This window comes from Sander lucioperca, chromosome 10 (assembly GCF_008315115.2).
Source record: "Sander lucioperca isolate FBNREF2018 chromosome 10, SLUC_FBN_1.2, whole genome shotgun sequence".
NCBI classification, from domain to species: Eukaryota; Metazoa; Chordata; class Actinopteri; order Perciformes; family Percidae; genus Sander; species Sander lucioperca.
Genome location: NC_050182.1, coordinates 3887720 through 3905390, shown reverse-complemented (window position 1 = coordinate 3905390; position 17671 = coordinate 3887720). Strand labels below are relative to the sequence as shown.

The 17671-nt window shown below is 41.0% G+C and overlaps 1 protein-coding gene across 5 annotated transcripts in view; it reads left to right on the top strand.

Annotated features, from left to right (window-relative positions):
- LOC116042856 (polycomb protein SCMH1) overlaps window positions 1–13444 on the top strand; it is a 73129-nt gene extending 59685 nt beyond the window's left edge. For 4 of the 5 annotated variants that reach the window (XM_031289274.2, XM_031289264.2, XM_031289283.2 and 1 more), the window contains 10 exons: window positions 58–304; window positions 5080–5324; window positions 6163–6354; window positions 7107–7233; window positions 7515–7715; window positions 8030–8200; window positions 10284–10406; window positions 11477–11608; window positions 12357–12490; window positions 12657–13444. In XM_031289274.2, the coding sequence (XP_031145134.1) occupies window positions 58–304; window positions 5080–5324; window positions 6163–6354; window positions 7107–7233; window positions 7515–7715; window positions 8030–8200; window positions 10284–10406; window positions 11477–11608; window positions 12357–12490; window positions 12657–12776 (1692 nt within the window). In that variant the 3' untranslated portion in view covers window positions 12777–13444. The remainder of the gene's footprint in view (window positions 1–57; window positions 305–5079; window positions 5325–6162; window positions 6355–7106; window positions 7234–7514; window positions 7716–8029; window positions 8201–10283; window positions 10407–11476; window positions 11609–12356; window positions 12491–12656) is intronic. The other variant, XM_031289291.2, reaches the window with a different exon arrangement.
- The last annotated feature ends 4227 nt before the right edge of the window (window positions 13445–17671 follow it).

Here is a 17671-nt window from a genome sequence, read left to right as displayed (position 1 = left end):
TACTCACACATGCCAACTTCATTGCTGACTTCCTTTCTTTCTCTCCATGTTTCCCAGCAGGAGCCTCCCGCCCCGGAGCAGAACTCTTTCCAGATAGGCATGAAGCTGGAGGCGGTGGACCGTAAAAATCCCCACTTTATCTGCCCAGCGACAGTGGGTGCACTGCGTGGTGTCGAGGTGCTGGTCACCTTTGATGGCTGGCGGGGAGCCTTTGACTACTACTGCCGCTATGACTCGCGAGACATCTTCCCTGTAGGCTGGTGCGGCCTCACTGGAGACAACCTTCAGCCGCCTGGCACCAAAGGTCTGGACTCTAACAGTAGGGGGGGAGTTTTCATGAAAAGGGTGTCACATGTCATTTTTCACCTCCACTATATTGTTAAGAAGGCAGAAACACCAGAAGAGATTTAGTTTTAAAAATCTCAACATGTAAAACCAAATATTTCTACATTGCTAGATAACACTAGAGTAGGTGAGTAGTTTGGATGAACTGACCCTTTAAAGCCACTTACACTATTTGTACACCTACGCAGACGTTTTCACTTATTCGCCTGATTGCACGTCCTTTCAGGATAGTGGAAGTGTGCTGAAATGGGCTTCTTGACATGTCCCTCTCTCTCTCCAGTTACAACTTACACTTTTATCCTTCTTGTTGGTATGTCGAGATCGGCGACCACAAAAATCCATAGCTCTGACCAACTTTGACCAGAGCAGAGATCCAATCAATGAGGGTAACTGAAAATACCTGTCAGTGTGCAGGTCCTTTAACAACGGGGGTGGGCTAGAGCTGAAGATCTCTGCCTGAACCCGATGGGACCCGACGGGTTTGGTTGGGTTCGGTCTTAATTTCTATCATTTTACACAGGCTCGGGCCGGACTCTGGCTTGCGCTCCGGGTTGCGTGGTAAATGAGCGGTCAGTTGATGCGTTTCGATTATCGTGTAAATGGATGCTGAGGAGGTGAAACAGACTTATTTTATTTCTTTGTTCCAACTAACTATAGCCTACGTTAGTCATGAATAAATGAGGTTAAAAAATGTATAAATGACTCATTCTTGACGAAAGAGCTGTGTGCGTGCGGCACACTTTTTTCTTTCTCTCCCTTTTCCGCCGAGTGGGGCGTGTGCCCGCTCGCGGTGTGAAGCGCGTGTCCGCGCTATTTTCCGACATGCACTCTAATCACTGCTGATCGACGGCCTTTTGTGCAGTCGGGCTGTAAACGGGCTTGGGCTTTTAAAAAGCTATCAATCAAAATGTACTTGTTGGGCTCGGGCTGAATTCTGTCGGGCTTGGTCCTTTTCGGGCCGAACTTTTAAGGCCCGATTACAGCTCTAGGGTGGGCACACATTACATTATGCCGCTTTGCAAGACATATTTATATTTATTATATTGTACCCAAATTGTAATAATTAGAATTTGATTAACACATCCACGACTAAGTCCCAACAAAAATGTAACTTTATAACCTTTATAAGGGTATAATTGATCTTCTACCTATGTGTTGGATTGCATTACACTGTAAAGATGTTGCTTTTGTTTTATGTCCACCCACTGTATTTTACCATTCGTGCTGAAAAAATCTGAGACCCATTTGTACAGGAAATCCAGTGCATAACAAACACTTTTGTGGTGCTTATTTTAGGACAACCTTGAGTGGTAGTTTCTTTTCTTTACTTTTTGTCTGCTTTGCTTTTAAATTTAAGAACTGCTCACCACAATAATCAGCAGATTTCATCAACATATTCTTCTGGAGTTTTCCCATTACTTCTCATGGTATTTGTGGGTTTGGTTGGTGCAACACTGTTTGCAGTGTGATGTAAGTACATCATCCGCCTGAAGGTCATCAACATGAGTTTGCTATTTTTAATTCCTGATAGTGTTGAATCTCTCTCCACATAACTTTTGAACTGTGTTTGCAAAAGTGACTTCTTTCAGTTTGTAAAATGTTAAAACGGGCATGTCTGTGGTTTTGCCTGCGTTTGTGACACAATCTGACGGTGAACAGAACTACACGATGCACTGTTTCTTTGTTTTTCCATTCAGCAAACGAGGACATTTCTTGTCACCAGTCAGTTTCTCTTTAAGCTGGAGCATTACAGAAGTTGTAGCCATGTTTACTTTCTCAACATAAAGAACCAGAGGAAGCAATTTGTTATACAGGAAACCTAAAAAGATGAAGTAGATACAAGGGTTATCAGCCACAGGGTCAGCTGTACTCTTCTGTTAGAATCTACAGTATCTAAAGGAGCGGAGAAGAAAGCAGGGATATGGGGAGGCAGGACATGCCTTTGTAGCCTGCTAGTGTTTTATGAAGGCCTGGCACTCCCCCAGTTGGCAGAGTCGGGCCATGACGTGGTTGAAACGGGCCTGGATGCCCCTCCACAGGCCTCTCGTTGGCACCCTGGCTAACAGCGTCTGATTAGACACCACGGAGAGAAATGAGTTAAGAGAGGGGATAGAAACGAAGGGAAAAGACAGACGTACGCTGTGAGAGGTAGATTGTTTACAGTGTCAGCAGATGGTGGGAGGAGAGAAGAAGAGAAAGGAGCGAGAAAAAGAAAGGAGGAGCAACGCAGAGGAATAGTGGGAGAGGAGGACAGGGCAGGAGGAGAGGGTGAATCTCAGGACAGCTGTGCAGACAACCACAAACTTTTCACTTTTGTTTGGGTACGAGAGGTGAGTAAAGATGAATGAAAATTACAGAAATGCAGTCGGAGTGATAGAAATCTTGTGAGAAGTTATCTTCTTGTAATGTGAAGCTGGCAGTGGTGGCTTTGTGAACTCAATGAACTCGGTGCACTCGCGGTAGAGGGAGAGGGGAAAAAAAAAAAGGGTTTGCTGGTTACGTGTTTGACTGTATTTACAAACAGTGCCATTGATCAATGAACATGTAACCTCAAGCTCTTTAAACATTTTATCTAGGATTGGTCCAATCAGTTCAGGATCAATCAGGTGTCTTGTTTATTTCTTAGCTTCACAGTGGCTCCCCTATGAAAAGTCGCAGTAGCCTGCAGAGTGAGCTTTGCATTGATTGATGTGCTCGTGTTAAAGTGTGTTTAATAAATACAGCCCCACGGGCCTAGACCTGTGTTAATGAATGTGGCCGCTCTTCTCGTAAATGTGTCCTTGGTTAATCGTGTGTGTGGGGGGGGGGGTGTTGCAGGTGCATGTGAAGCCAACTATCCTTGCTATACTGTGGTTCTTTCTTCTGTGTGTTTGTTTTTTCATGGACACATTCTTGAAGTTTTGCCAGCTGTGTTGGCTTATATAAAGTACATGGCTTATTTTGTTATTTCTATGTATTTAATATAGGCCCAGCTCTAAATGATTTTAACATGCTCATGTTCCCTCAGTGGTTCATGTGATTTCTGAAGTGCTTCCTATCAAGAAAGGAAGTGTGTGCATTCATGGGTGGGAGTGGGAGGGATACATTTTAAGACTGTCAGTTGTCAGCAGCTTACTTCTTTATTAGGGTTTATTCCTAGGCTTTTAAGGTATTCACACATTTATTCTTTTTTATTCTAGCCAGCAGGGAGTTGAAGATGGACCAAAAGAAAATCATCTTTGATCACTTCTGTTCTTTCTTTCCCTTCACCTCTTGCCTGATATCTTTCAGTCCTTGTTTTTCCTCTACTTCATCTTTTGTTGGTTGTAATGTATCACAGTTTATGCAGGTAATGCCTGTTTGTCTGATTTCACAATACAACAAACTTGTATATTGTTGACCACCTTAATGATACATATGCTCTTGCTAACCTTTACTGTTATCTGGCCATGCAGATGGTTAGGCTTTATTAGCTCAGGTTTTTAGATATCAGTCCCTTAGATTAACCCGGTCACCCTATGCTTTGAGTACTGCAAACAAAATTCTCCTCATTTGAATTGACAAGTTTTGTTATATATTTTTTGTAATGTGGATGAACCAACCTTTAATATTGCGGGAGAAAGTACCATGATTACCATTTGCAGGGTATTTTGTGTAACATGATACAATGATTAATTAGATGTTGTAGGCATCTATTATTTCCCCTACCTTAATCTGACGACCATGAAGAGACATCATATTGCAGTGAATTTCTCAAGAGTCTTAAAATTTGTGACCTTATTTATATACGGGGGGAAAAGCCACCTAAATCCTTTGAGTTCACTGGAAGGTCAAAAACTCACAATGAGCAGTCTTCTGAAGCGAACTGGAGCATGCACTTCTTAATGTTACCTCTCACCCTCTTTACTTCTCTCAAACTGATCACTCTCTCACTGTGAAGGACTCTCCAGTCTGTGAGGTGTAGTGTGCTGTCCTCAGGCTTATAACTAAGGAAGGAAGTTCAAGTGAGGGAAAAAAAGTTTTGCTAAGAATGTTTTGCCTTCTCTGCTGTTGTGCTACTGTCAGAAACTTTGAGCTCAGGTGTTATGATCAGTCTGGATTTGGTTCTGCATTAAACATGACTGAAATATTTGGGAATTTTGAAACGTTTGATGCTACAGATTTTGAAAATGAAGTGGTACATTACTTGTTCAACATTTGAGAAATGTGTTTATAGCCTAGGTGAGTAATACTTATACATGATGAGCCACATGAGAGTGTGTGTGTGTGTGTGTGTGTGTGTGTGAGTGTGAGTGAGACACAACTTTTTGGGTTGGCAGCAGCTAGAGTCAAACAGGGACGTTGTACCCAACGGCGTAAAGGCTTCTTGGATGTGTGTGCAGTCGGACGTATTCTACTTTGTGTTGGTCTCATGTGCATGTTACATGGCAAGTGTGGTATAGTTGATTTCGAATGAACCTATATCTGTTTCTCAATTATATCTGTTGTCATTTACATCACATAACCACAATATGGAGTCTAGATTTCAGACTAAATACTCACATTGGTGGAGAAATATTTTTCTAAACTCGCAAATGCAATTAATGAGAAAATAACTATTCTGACTGTTCAAACATTATTAAATTGTATATACCCCCTCTGGTTAAATGGGAAGCCTGGAGCTATAATTGTTATTTAGTTCTTTTTCCCTGTTTTCACACAGCTTTTTACTCAATTGCCCTTTTTGTGTGTATCTCTACATCCTTGCCTATGCAGTAGTGTTGCCTAAGAGCCTTGGGGCATTGACAGACGGGAGTGTGGAGAGCCCAGCCATGCACCCCACGCCCACAGTGGGCAGACCTCCAGGTCAGAGAGGACGCAAGCCCGGCCGCAGGAAAACCAAGTTGACAGGGCCCTGGAATCAGAAGGGCTCAGTGTTGGGACAACCGAGTATCCAGCCAGGCAAAGGCCTGGAGCCCATCAAGATCCCAAAGAAACGAGGGCCCAAGCCTGGCAGTAAGGTAGGCATGAAGTGGTTCAGAGATACCATCAGGGACAGACGATTGCCTTTAATTGCAGGTTCAGTTCACCCAAATTACAAAAACTATCTTCTCATTTATATCTAATGGTGTTTCGATATTTGTGATATCTGTGTCAAGATTTCTGCCTCTTCCACCGAACCAGTGTGTGAATACGTCTTCTGCAGCGGGGAGTGAGGCTGACGGGCCACAGTGTTCGCTAACGTTAACATCTTGTCTCATCTGGGGCTGATTAACAGTGAATTCATCAAATTCAGTGCCCATAACGCTATTTTCCAAGCTACAGGCTTTCGTCCCTGTTTGTAACTCTGCCTGAAGAGAAACGGTTGTACTCGCGCTGTTGTTTATTTGGTTGTCATGACTTTGCGAGTGATGACGTCCTGTCACTGTTCCAGTGGATCACCCTCAGAGTCGTGTAATTACAACTTCATGACATTTCATAAAATTCTAAAGCAGCGATGGCAATAATATAGCAGCGGCGGAATGCGGAAACACAGCATGTTGCCGTTGAATTTTTCAATGCTGTGAGCACCACAGACAGAATTCTATTCCAATGTATTGGGGTGTCAGCAGAAATCTCAGGGGCACATATGTCACAACCAAGGGACTAAAACCAAACTACTGTATTAACATGGCTAAATACTATTTCAGGTAAATTAAAATGAGTTGACTGACGTCTCAAAATGAGTGCTTATTTCTGTGTCACACAGGGCATCTTTTTGGTCTTGTTCTCTGTTGGAGGAGCATTATCATTGTAGAGTGTCACAAAATGAAGAGTTAACCCACTTGACTCTTTGTCTCCTTTGCTCTTGGTTTGCAGTTGGGCTGGGCAAAAAGAGCTGGCTGGCTGGAAGATGCCATGGCTGGCCCAGGACGGCCAGTGACAGGACCAGGGCGAACCAGAGGCAGACTGCCTGCCAACTGGGCACAGAGGATAGCTCTGCAGCAGGCCCAGACTCCGGCAGAACCTGTCAAGATCCCAAAGAAAAGAGGGCCCAAGCCTGGCAGCAAGGTAGCCATCCAGTACAGACACATTAACACAGGCATCACTGAACCACAGAATATCACATTATAGCATTTGGCTGCACGAGGACAACTTATTTACTTAGAGAAGTTGTTTAGTCTGAAACTAGTCCTGTTAAAAAAATTAAATAAAAATAACTATTGTTTTGAAATTACATCCGCTGCTTGTTATATTTATTTCTGCTCTGCCACATCCTGCGCTCATCTCTGTTATTACTTAATACCTTTCTGACAAGTTAGACTGGATGACCCATCAAGAGAATATGTTTCAAAATACTAAGCAAATGGAAAAAGGATCTATTTTTCATCATGATGGTTGTCTTGGGTTAAAATGTATAAATACCATCCTGTTTGTTGACATTTTTAAGGGAGGCAGATTGAGCTTGTTTTCATTTAAGAGGCAACAACGGTTAAAAAACACACAGTGGTTGTCCAACTGTTGTATGCTAGCAAAGCAAGTAGCTTCACTCATCAGGTCCCAATAATGTACTGAAGAGAGATGATGGAATTACTTGGCAGTCATGAATTTTCCTTTTGTTTTCAGATCTTAAACCATGTTACATTTACAGGCACTTTATTTTAAGAGTTCAAATATGAAAATAATAACAAAGAGCAACGTAAGTGTCACATTTGATGCAATATTATGAATTGTTCAAATCAGTACATCAAATATAGTGATAGTAAGGAACCAACAGAGAGACAAATGCTGTAACATGTCTGAATGTGTGTGTTTGTATCCAGAGAAAACCACGCGTGGTACCTAATCCAGTCCCCACGTCTCCCACCAGCAGCACCCCAGAGCCCGACACTAGCACTGTGCCTCTGGACAATGCCACCATCCCCAACTCTGCACTACAGGCCCCCACAGGTACACAATGTCCTCAGACCTGGACATACTGCACATTACTATTGAAGGCTATAGCTGTCTGGGATGTTCAGTGCATCTCATGCTGTCACAATCGCACACACTGTCACTGCCTTTTTTGCTGCGTTTGCAGCAGAATCTGAGGAAAAAGTGGTTAATACATGCATACAAGGTTTAAAATAGACATAGTGGTCCCTTTTTATTAAATTACAATAACATTCTGTTGATCAAATAAGTCACATATTCTTTAAAATGGACTCCTCTGCTTGTTGCTTTCCCCCTAGTTTGTGTGTACCTAAACAAGTATGGCAAGGTGGGACCCCATTTGGACCTGCGGCGTATTCAGCAGCTCCCAGACCACTTTGGGCCAGGCCGGGCCTCCTCGGTGCTTCAGCAGTGTGTTCAGGCTTGTGTGGACTCCTCGCACAACCAGGGCACAGTCTTTGCCTGCCTCAAGTCTGGGCAAGGAGGTGAAGTCATTTCAGGTGGGGCTAAAACTCTCATTAAAAGAAATATGACTCCTGCTTCTGTGGAAAGTCTTCATGAAGCAGCATTTTAGGAGGATTTTGCTTTATTGTTTACTTGTTTATTGTAGCGATCACATCTTTGTTCAATTAACAGAATGTAGTGCTGTTTTAAAAGAACCCCCACCAAAAAATGACCAGGCCATATGGAGCATTTATTTCTGTTGTAATTGTTACATCAAAAAACAACAAAAGAAAAACGTACAACAAAAGACTGTACACTATATTGAACAGAATTTGATCCTCTGTCCTTTGCCCCTGTTTGCCCTGTCTAGCCTGCTTTGACCAGCAGCAGCACACCCTGACCCTGCCCACAGTCAGCAGTGTCACTTACGTCCTCCGCTTCCTGGAAAAACTCTGCCACAACCTTCACTGCGATCCTCTGTTTGGCAGCCAGCCTGTAGCCAGAGGAGGCCTGCACTACGACAGTCACACATACACTACAGGTCAGTGCTACTGTTCTCTTGCTGTGACTTCACATGCACCTCTACATTGGTTAGTGTTAATGCCATGTTTGATTTACAGCAGCTATGTTGAGAATTGTGCCCTTTGAAACAAATCTAATGGGGTGTCAGCTTTAATGCATTTTTTGGTTACACTTTACTTGAAGGTACCTACATAACAGTGACATGACACTGTCATGAACGTGTCATAAACATTATAAACAGTCATAAACGTTTATAACAACGCTTCTTTTAGTACGTGCCATTTGGTTTTTGTCATGACAAGTTAGAGTTAGGGTTCATGTGTCATGACTGTGTCATGACAGTGTCATGTGTTCATGACAGTGTCATGAACACAAGGTATCTTATGTAGATACCTTCAAGTAAAGTGTTACCCATTTTTTAATATGCTGGAAACTAAAACTAGACTCTACAGAGTCCAGATAGCAGTTAGATTGCATGTGTACATTTTGTTTAAGTTGACAAGAATACAAGAATAAAACAGTGCTACGTAATTCATATAATATAGATTCCACTCTTAATGTCTTAATAGAGGGTTTTCACGACGCGTCATCAGACCGGAAGTCGCCATATTGGAGGTACACAAACAACAAAGCACAGGCACTGAAGTAGATCCCAAACGTCGTCAAGGAAAATGGTTAATTATTGCCGTGTTTTAGGTTGTACCAATAGGTCAGACCGAGAAAATCATTCGAAATATTATCGACTTCCAAAAGTTATTAAAAACCAGGGAGAGGAATGCCAGAAGTTATCAGAGGAAAGGAGGCGCTTGAGGTTGGCAAAGCTCAACCAGGATCTACGAGGGACAAATCTGTCTTGTTCAGTCTTTGAAATGAAAAAAAAACTATTGAGAGTCACTTGGCTACACCTTAAGTGTCGCAATTATATCATACAGTTAAGGTTAGGTTGATTAAAGACGTTATTGCATTACTTACTTTGGCCTTCACAAACAACGGTCGTTAATGACTTGGTACGGCGTCTCCCTCACCCATCCACACACCATCTGGTCCAAACCTTTGTAGGATTTAAGGTCTTCCGCTGTGTATGGGCTTGGCGAGAAAACCAGGTAGTTGACTATATTGGGATGTGCAACTGAAGGAAGAATCACCGGGTCGTCATGGATCCAAGAAGAGGGAGCCAACTTGTAGGGATCTGCACTGCCAATAAACCGTAATTTCTCAAAATATCGCACCTTTTCTTGTGGTCCAAGTCCTTCCCTATATGCCTTTGCATCTTGGACACGTTTTGATGAGCTTTTCTGTTGTTTAGACATGGCTACATTCACTTAAAGTATCCAAAGCGCACAATACTCCATTGTACTCCGTTCAGTTGTTTACACCGAGTGCCTCCAATATGGATCATCTTTAAGGGCACCAGTATTGGTTTTTTTTCATTGTTTGTGTTTTAGATTAAAAACTCCCTACAGCAAAAGAAAGTCTTGTCTGCCTTAGTCATGTGGAGATATTGGCAGTGACCTTCTAAGAAACAAATCTTGTAAATACTCAAGGGAGGTGTGCCTCCCCTGAGTATCTGCACAGTGTGTTTTTAACACTGCTGTACAAAAGGCAAATAACTTGTGCCATGCTTAGAGTTTAGATTTCTTGGCAACAAGATAAAGCAGACGTAAAAAACATTTTGTTGGCTACCAGCTTTACAACCATTATTTAAAAGTGTATTTTTGTATTTTGTATTTTTGTGCTGTTTATTGCTGTGATGATTGTTTGTTGTTAATGCTGTAGATAGCCTTCTATCATTCATCAAAACCTAGTGTGGTCATGTACAGGGTTAAACTATTACAGTGTGTATTCTTACTGATGCATTTTAGTTTTCTAAAGTCATTAATTAATTGATTAATCGTAAAACATGATACATACCATAGTATTCACTGACGCAAACCAAATTTACTGTACTTTGACAGGTTCTATATTTCCATTCAGACTCTTTTGACAAAAATAAGAGTGTAACCAAATGATATACAGTCTGATCCACTTATCTGAACCTTTCTCACCTCTACCGGTATCATGATTCATTTGTGGCTTGTTCCTGCATATGTGCTGGTTTTTAGAGAGGAGAAGTTTTGGAGACAGCCTAACGACGGGCCCGGGCCGAGGCACCAAGCGGTTCCTTCAGGACTACAACATTTCACTGCCTCAGAAACTAGCCAAAATCCCCCGGCACTCCACTGATGGTATGTTACTTTTGTGATTGTTGTCATTTTTTCTTTTTTCTCTACCCTGGACCTCATTCCTGTACCTCATTAATTATAAAAAGGCACGATTTTCTGCTTGTTTATATTCAGAAAAGAACAACAAAGAACAATGTCAGTACCACATAGTTGGATTTTCTGATAAGTTCACTTACCCCTAATATATCACTTTTAATGACTGGATTTGATTCCACTATTAGAACAGTAATATTTCTCCTATATATTGGAGGATTAGCTGTTGTTCATCCTTACATTAGATAGATGTGGCAGGTGCCTGAATTTTACCATATCTACTTTGTGCATTGCTGAAACAAAGTATATGCTGCTGCTCCTTGCTAGTAAACTTCAGTTTGGTTTTAATGCCTTTCGATAGTATTTTTATTTATTGGTGAATTAAAAAAGAAGTACCTTACACAAATCAAAGGGTTTCAGTGATTAAACAAGCATTCCACTCAAGTGTATTAGTATTTGTTCAAATAATCAGTGGCTCTCAGCTCTAATGCTGCACCACGTTTTATGTAGGACATTTAATTCTAATAAGCGACTGCTCTAAGTTGTCCAGTAAAGCCTTATATAATCATATAAAAGGAGGTAGTAAAACAGAAGAAGCCCTTGGCTCAGGAGTAAGTCGTATTAAGTTCTGGGACAGGAGGTTAATCATTTAATTGTCTTTCAATTTCCTTAGATTTTAATTAAGTAAATGGAATATTTGAAGAGATTTATGTAAAAGGGTAATATCCCCCTTATATTAAAATGGCCTTCAACTTTTCCAGAAGGCTAGAACACAAACTCAAATCACTGTCATAATTTCTGAGGGTTACAGGCATATTTCTGTGAAATATATCATGAGAATAAGACACGTTGTGCAAGTAGCATTTTAATCACTGTATACCCTATATATATATATATATATATATATATATATATATATATATATATATATTAGTTTTTTTGAGGGGGGGCTGGTGGTCCCTTTTGTTACTTTGGTCATGTTTAAGCATCTATGTGTTTTTTCATCTCCCTGGTGAGTCTTCTGTGTTCATTGTCCTCAGGTGAGTCCTTCATGGAGAAGAGTGTTGTGGCGTCAGAGCACTTAAAGAAGAGCCCTCTGTCTCCAAACTCTACGGTACAAACTCCCAGCCTGAGGTCTCCCTCCAAGCTGCTGCATCACAACAACTCCACAGGTAGGAAGAGACACTGATACAGGAAACGCTGTCTGCGTTTGCACATACTTCAGTGTAGCGGTTGTAATGCTCCCAAGTGGGTGATCAAACCAAAAGCTGCCCTGTATTTATATATATTTTTTAAAACGGCAAGAGACTGGAAAGGTGTTTGAAGGCTTGTCAGACACTAAATATATTAGTAAAATGATAAAATACTCTGACACAGAATTTCTCTGAAAGCATGTCAACAATCATTTCTTTCATTGCGAAGATCGAGACGTAACCTGTTGAAATACAGCGTTACCTTACAGAGTAATCTACCAGGACTCTGTGTTCGCTCATATTTAATTGACATAGCACTTTGACGGATGATGACCCTGCTTTTTATTTGGCTGGAGCCCTCTGCATTGGCACTTCTGCTGCGTCGCCGGAAACGCCCCATTCAAATGAATGAGCTTTTTCCACGCAGTGCTGTTGTCTGTCTAAACGCGCACCTTAAAATCAGAAGAATCATATTGACTCAAATGTAAGTAGGTTTTAACCAATACAACTTACAACTTCATCATATCAGCACAGGTAGCAGTGACTAGCAGATGTCTGATTTATTTGACAGGTTAAATTTAAATTGGCCCATTATCAACATGTTATTACAAGCTAGAGTCTATTATAGTGCTTGGTGAGTTAATCATTAATTGCGAAAGATGTAAGTAACATAATAGACCGATGAAATACCCAATGAATTGACTGTCTTCATGGATTGCACTTTCAGGCTCAGGTAGTTTCCGGGACAGCCCGAGGCCGAGTGGCCAGGACCCCAACCTGTGGACAGTGGAAGATGTCAGGCAGTATATCAGAGATATCGACCCAGTGCTGGCACCTCATGCTGACCTTTTCAGAAAACATGTATGTATTCTACCATAATGGTAAAGATGCTTAGAATAACTATATTCTGCATTAGAACATTTCAATTTATTAGACTTATTACACTAGACATTGATTTGTGTTTAACTTGGTGGATAGCTTTGCTAAAAAAAAGTCTTTCAATTTTCCCTCGATCTCTCTGCTACAGGAGATTGACGGGAAAGCCCTCCTGTTGCTGCGTAGTGACATGATGATGAAATACATGGGCTTGAAGCTGGGCCCCGCCCTCAAACTCACCTTCCATATCGACAAGCTCAAACGGGCTTGAGGAGGTCAGCCGACCAGCCGTAGCCTTCCAAAGGATTGAACTCCAACCTCATCTCCCTGTTCTAAGATCAGTATGTCATGCATTGCATATTGGACATATACTGACCATTTACATGTAGCAACTTCCATCAGACCACCATATCTGGTATTACATACCCCTGTCCTGGCCTCATCCAATGAGGAATGTTTATTTTGTGTAGCACAATCCAGCCCTAAGGCAGCATGGGATACGTAGGATCACCGACTTGTCCGCCATCTGTTTTGCATTTCAGTACAACTTGAAGTTATATGTGGCCATTTTAACTGTAAAAGGCTTTTTGGCCGGCTTTTATTATGTTACATTTATTTTGTACATTTCATATTTTGTACTTCATGGCTATATGGACTTGTATTTTTGCCTTGTTCAACGGTTTGTGTTGGATATGCTAAAAGAACCCTAAAGGAAGAAAAGAAAACACTACTCTCATCCCCGTTACTTGGGAATGCTTCTGGTTAACGTCTCAGTTTGAGGCACGATTTTGCAACTACGACAATATTAATAGTGAGGAGGAGAAACACGCTTTATGAAAGAAAGAAAAAAAACACTTTATCTGACAATACTGCCATAAGGAAATCAGTTTCTTTATTCTTATTCTGAATGTTGTTTACAATGCCTTGTCTTGTCTTTGTTATTTGTACTTTTTTAATTTTTATACTATATTATTAGAGTTCCTACGTGGAGAGCCCTATCATACTTAACATTGTTCAATAAATATATAATAATTCAAAAGTTGGTTTTATTCTTTTTTTTCTGTGCTTTTTGCTCTGCAACATCAACCTTTTAAGGCACAATTTGTGATCTTGTTTTCACTACATAAATTGATGTTCACTTGTTATTTTAATCAGTACAATATTTTTGTGCCTGACCTTTTCAGATAGACTTATTATATGCCAACTACTGGGTTAAAGTTATTAATTAATAATTTGATTTTGAAAAATACATTTAGTGCCATTTACTGTTTGTTTTTTTTTAAATGTAGTGACACTAGTTCACCAACAGGGGGCAGCACAGCCTCTTCTACCTGTTTGCAGTCCTCTCTCCTTGCTGTTTCTGCTTGGGACTCACTGACATGCACTGCCATGGGTGGCCATATCTCCATCTGGTAGACTCAGCATGATCACCCAGTGATATTTCTACATCACGTAGAAGATTTCTTCATATGGTTGTTATTACTGGGTTGCTCCGTTGTCAGTATTTCTCCTGTATTGCTGTAATTCATGTATTTTCCATTATTTAACAAACCTGTCTTTTATGATTATGTCAACCTATTGTTCATGCTGTGTCTGGTAAATGTTGCTGTCATTGTTTGTGTCAGTACACGAGTGGGCTATTAGGCTTGTGGGCGAAAAATGACTTGTGTCTACTGAAGCAACTCAGCACAAGACAGAAAATCTAACCACATCCTCCTAGTGAAAACAGGAACACATCACGTAAGGTTGAAAACAGTGACCAAACCCACTGATTCTAACTGACATGGATGAGTATGAATGCATTTCTCTGTGTGTGAGCATATGACACATTCTCTCAATCTGTGCTGCTCAGGCACATGTGACAAGCTCCGAGCTCGTGGCTGATGCCTGTGCTTGTTGATGTGTAATAGTAGCCAAAGTGTTGTGCATGAAGCCAGTGCTATTTCTAGAAATAACAGCTCCTTGTGTTGCATATTGTGTTTGTGAAGTGAGTTTTTACTTTAGCACCTAACACTACAGTGTGATTTTTATCGGGCGCCATTCTTGTGTTGCTGATATTGCAACAGGCAGAGGTCTTTTAAGTATTGTGAATGGTATGGTGAATATTCAACATGACTGATTGGGTTGTCTGAAAACATAGAGGCAAGATAGATTATCTTAATTGTTATGACATATTAGGTACTTTGGGGAAATTCAGCCTCTTATATTTACCAACAATGCTGTGCAGGGCTCCTGAGTCATCCACTGTCTTTGCCCTGTCTTTGTCATACACTAAATAGAGCAGCGAGACAGTTTCAGTATGTATGAAAGGAAGTTTTGCGGGCTTGCAGATCAGTCATAACTGTAAGAAGAAAAAACGACTTTCTCGGGTCTTTGCTTCAGGTGTCATGCTCTGGTATGGAAATACCATATTCTTTGTAGAGACAGTCTGGTTGTACTCTGAAAACAAGTGCGGGCAGTTAGAGAGAAACGATACAAAAATAAGGTGTTCAGTCCACTACTTTCCAGCTGAAACCAGAATTCCCAGCATGTTGTTGGGCTGAGAGTTGAGGTGCTCTGGGGTGATGGTACTGCTGGCCTCAGGTCTTGGTGTGTCTGTGAAGCCCTCAGTTATAAAAGACTACTTGAATTTCTTTGTCAGGTTGCTCTTTGGATCATGTTTCCAGATTGTGCATTAAGTGCGTTATCTAAATGCTTCAAGAGTTGGGACGACCACACTTCTGTTACTCCGGATATGAACCATCTGTCGCTGATTACGGTTTATTATTTCTATATTATAGTCTATCAGTATTATATATGTTATATCTTTCAAATGTATTATTTCACAATGCAGTGAGTATAAACTTCTGAGGGTTTATATAACCAAATAATGAGGGATGCGAAAGGAAAATGTGATCACACATCAGAGAAACAATAACATCTCAGGGATGTACACCCAAAGCCTTTTTACGTATGTTATAATACATGACACCTGTAGGCCAGGTATAGTTACAAATCTTTCTAAAATCTGATTTCATTACCTTCTATAAATGAGGCTGCTGACATGCTTTGCTTGCTTGTCTCTAGTGACTTTTGATTTGGAGAAATCTGCTAAGAACGATGACAACTTGACAGAACTTGACAGCCCTCACCCCAACACGCTTACCCTGTCAGCCTGGTGCCTGCAGATGGTATGGGCCGGCTAATGTCAGGATTTTCCTACAAGGAAAATGTTGGTCACACGGCTGCGTGGGTATTATCTATCCACGATTGCAATAAAATAAAAAGCAGGGATTACACATAAACATACGCAAAAACCAACGAATACACAGGTGAATATGACGTGTGTGGTTTTTCTTGGCATTAACACATTGATATCACGGTGGATATTACAGTGGGAGATTTCACTGGCAAGATAGCACTTGTAAAGCCTCACAAGAACTGCTCTTGTATTAATTCCACCCCCCAGCCTATAGCCTGTTACTCTCTTTGGTCGCATGTGCTTGCCACTGTCACCAGATTAGCACGCAGGCTTAAAGCTCTGCTCACAAAGACACTGTGTACAGAACATAGCCTGTGCTAATACTGTTTCACTCTATTCTAACCTACAAACCTGTAACTCCTCCCGGGCAAGCCAACATAATTCGCCTGCTCACGTTAAACGAGCCTGAGGCAAATAAAACTGTCAGTACAGGAGGTGAACACAATAGTATGGACTTCTGAAAAAAGCCTTGCAACAAAATAATACCTTTGTGAAGGTTATGATGTTCAATCTTTATTGAGACTGTCAGATTCGCCTCTATATTATATTGTACAGTAAGGTGTCATGACAAGAATATCTTGCTGACTAGGGCCGCAACAAACGATTATATTCATTGTCGATTAATCTGTCAGTTATTTTCTCGATTAATGGATTTGTTGTTTGGTCTACAAAATGGTGAAAAATGTCAGTGTTTTCCAAAGCCCAAGATGACGTCCTCAGATGTCTTGTTTTGTCCGCAACTCAAAGATATTCAGTTCATTGTCATAGAGTGAGTGTCGAAACTAGAAAATATTCACATTTAAGAAGCTGGAATCAGAGATTTTCAAAGAATTTGAATCGATTATCAAAATAGTTTGAGATTAATTTAATAGTTGACCACTAATTATTGAAGCGATTAATCGTTGCAGCTCCATTACTGACACACTGTCAGCGTTTAAGCTTCAAGAGGGTCATATTGTTTTGGATTGTATTACATTGCACAAATGTTGCAGTTAAATGTTACTATGTCCTTGTAATCTGCTTGGCAGGTTTTGACACAAACTGTAAAATAGCAACAATAAAAAGGAGTTTGAGAGGCAATCTAAGCTTATTTCCATGACTGAATTAGTCTGAATCACGTGATAAAAAAAACCCTTTCCATCTGGTAATCCATGCTGTTAACAAACTAACAAACATTTTAACAAGGGACCAGCTCTACTGGGTATGTGCTGACACTAAGGTTAACTTTCTGCCACTGTTGCAAAGCTGCAGCTCTGCTCAGTTTGGCTCAACCGTGTAAATCACACAACCCTTAAATATTTACCACCGTTAGACATTGTTGGGACACCTCGGTGTGTTTGAGCCGGCTCGACGGAGAAGTGTCAGCTGTGTGCAGGAAAATAAATTATTTACACCCCCTCCTTCGACTTCAAAGAGCTGGCAAACCATTCAACCCCAGATTTGGGGAGGTGGGTCGGAAGAGGAGGTGCTAGTCACTAGGCAACCTCTAGGTCACCTGCCCCGACATGCCAAAATCAGCAACTTACCTCTGCACAAGGTACACGGCTGCATTTAAAAGCCTCCTCAGCAGGATCATATGGAAAACTACTGTGACACAGCTAAACTATGTGGCTCTGAGAAACAAGTGTGATGTGATTATATTGCTTTTTCCCCCTCGTGTGAGAAAGAGGAAAGGTTTTGTTGCTCAGAAGATGCGGGGCTTTACTAAAAGCCCACGAGCAGAATACAACAGTGCAACAACTGATGTTTTCCAGAGAAAGCCTGTTGCATTGAAATATCTGTGCTATGTTAAGTGTTTTTGTGATGGGAAGTTGACGCAAGGAGAGAGAAGAGTAGCATCCAATAGGAGTGCATGTCAGGTGGAGATACAAGATGACTATTCAGCTAGAAAGTTCAGCTTGAGCAACATGTCCACTGAATGAAAC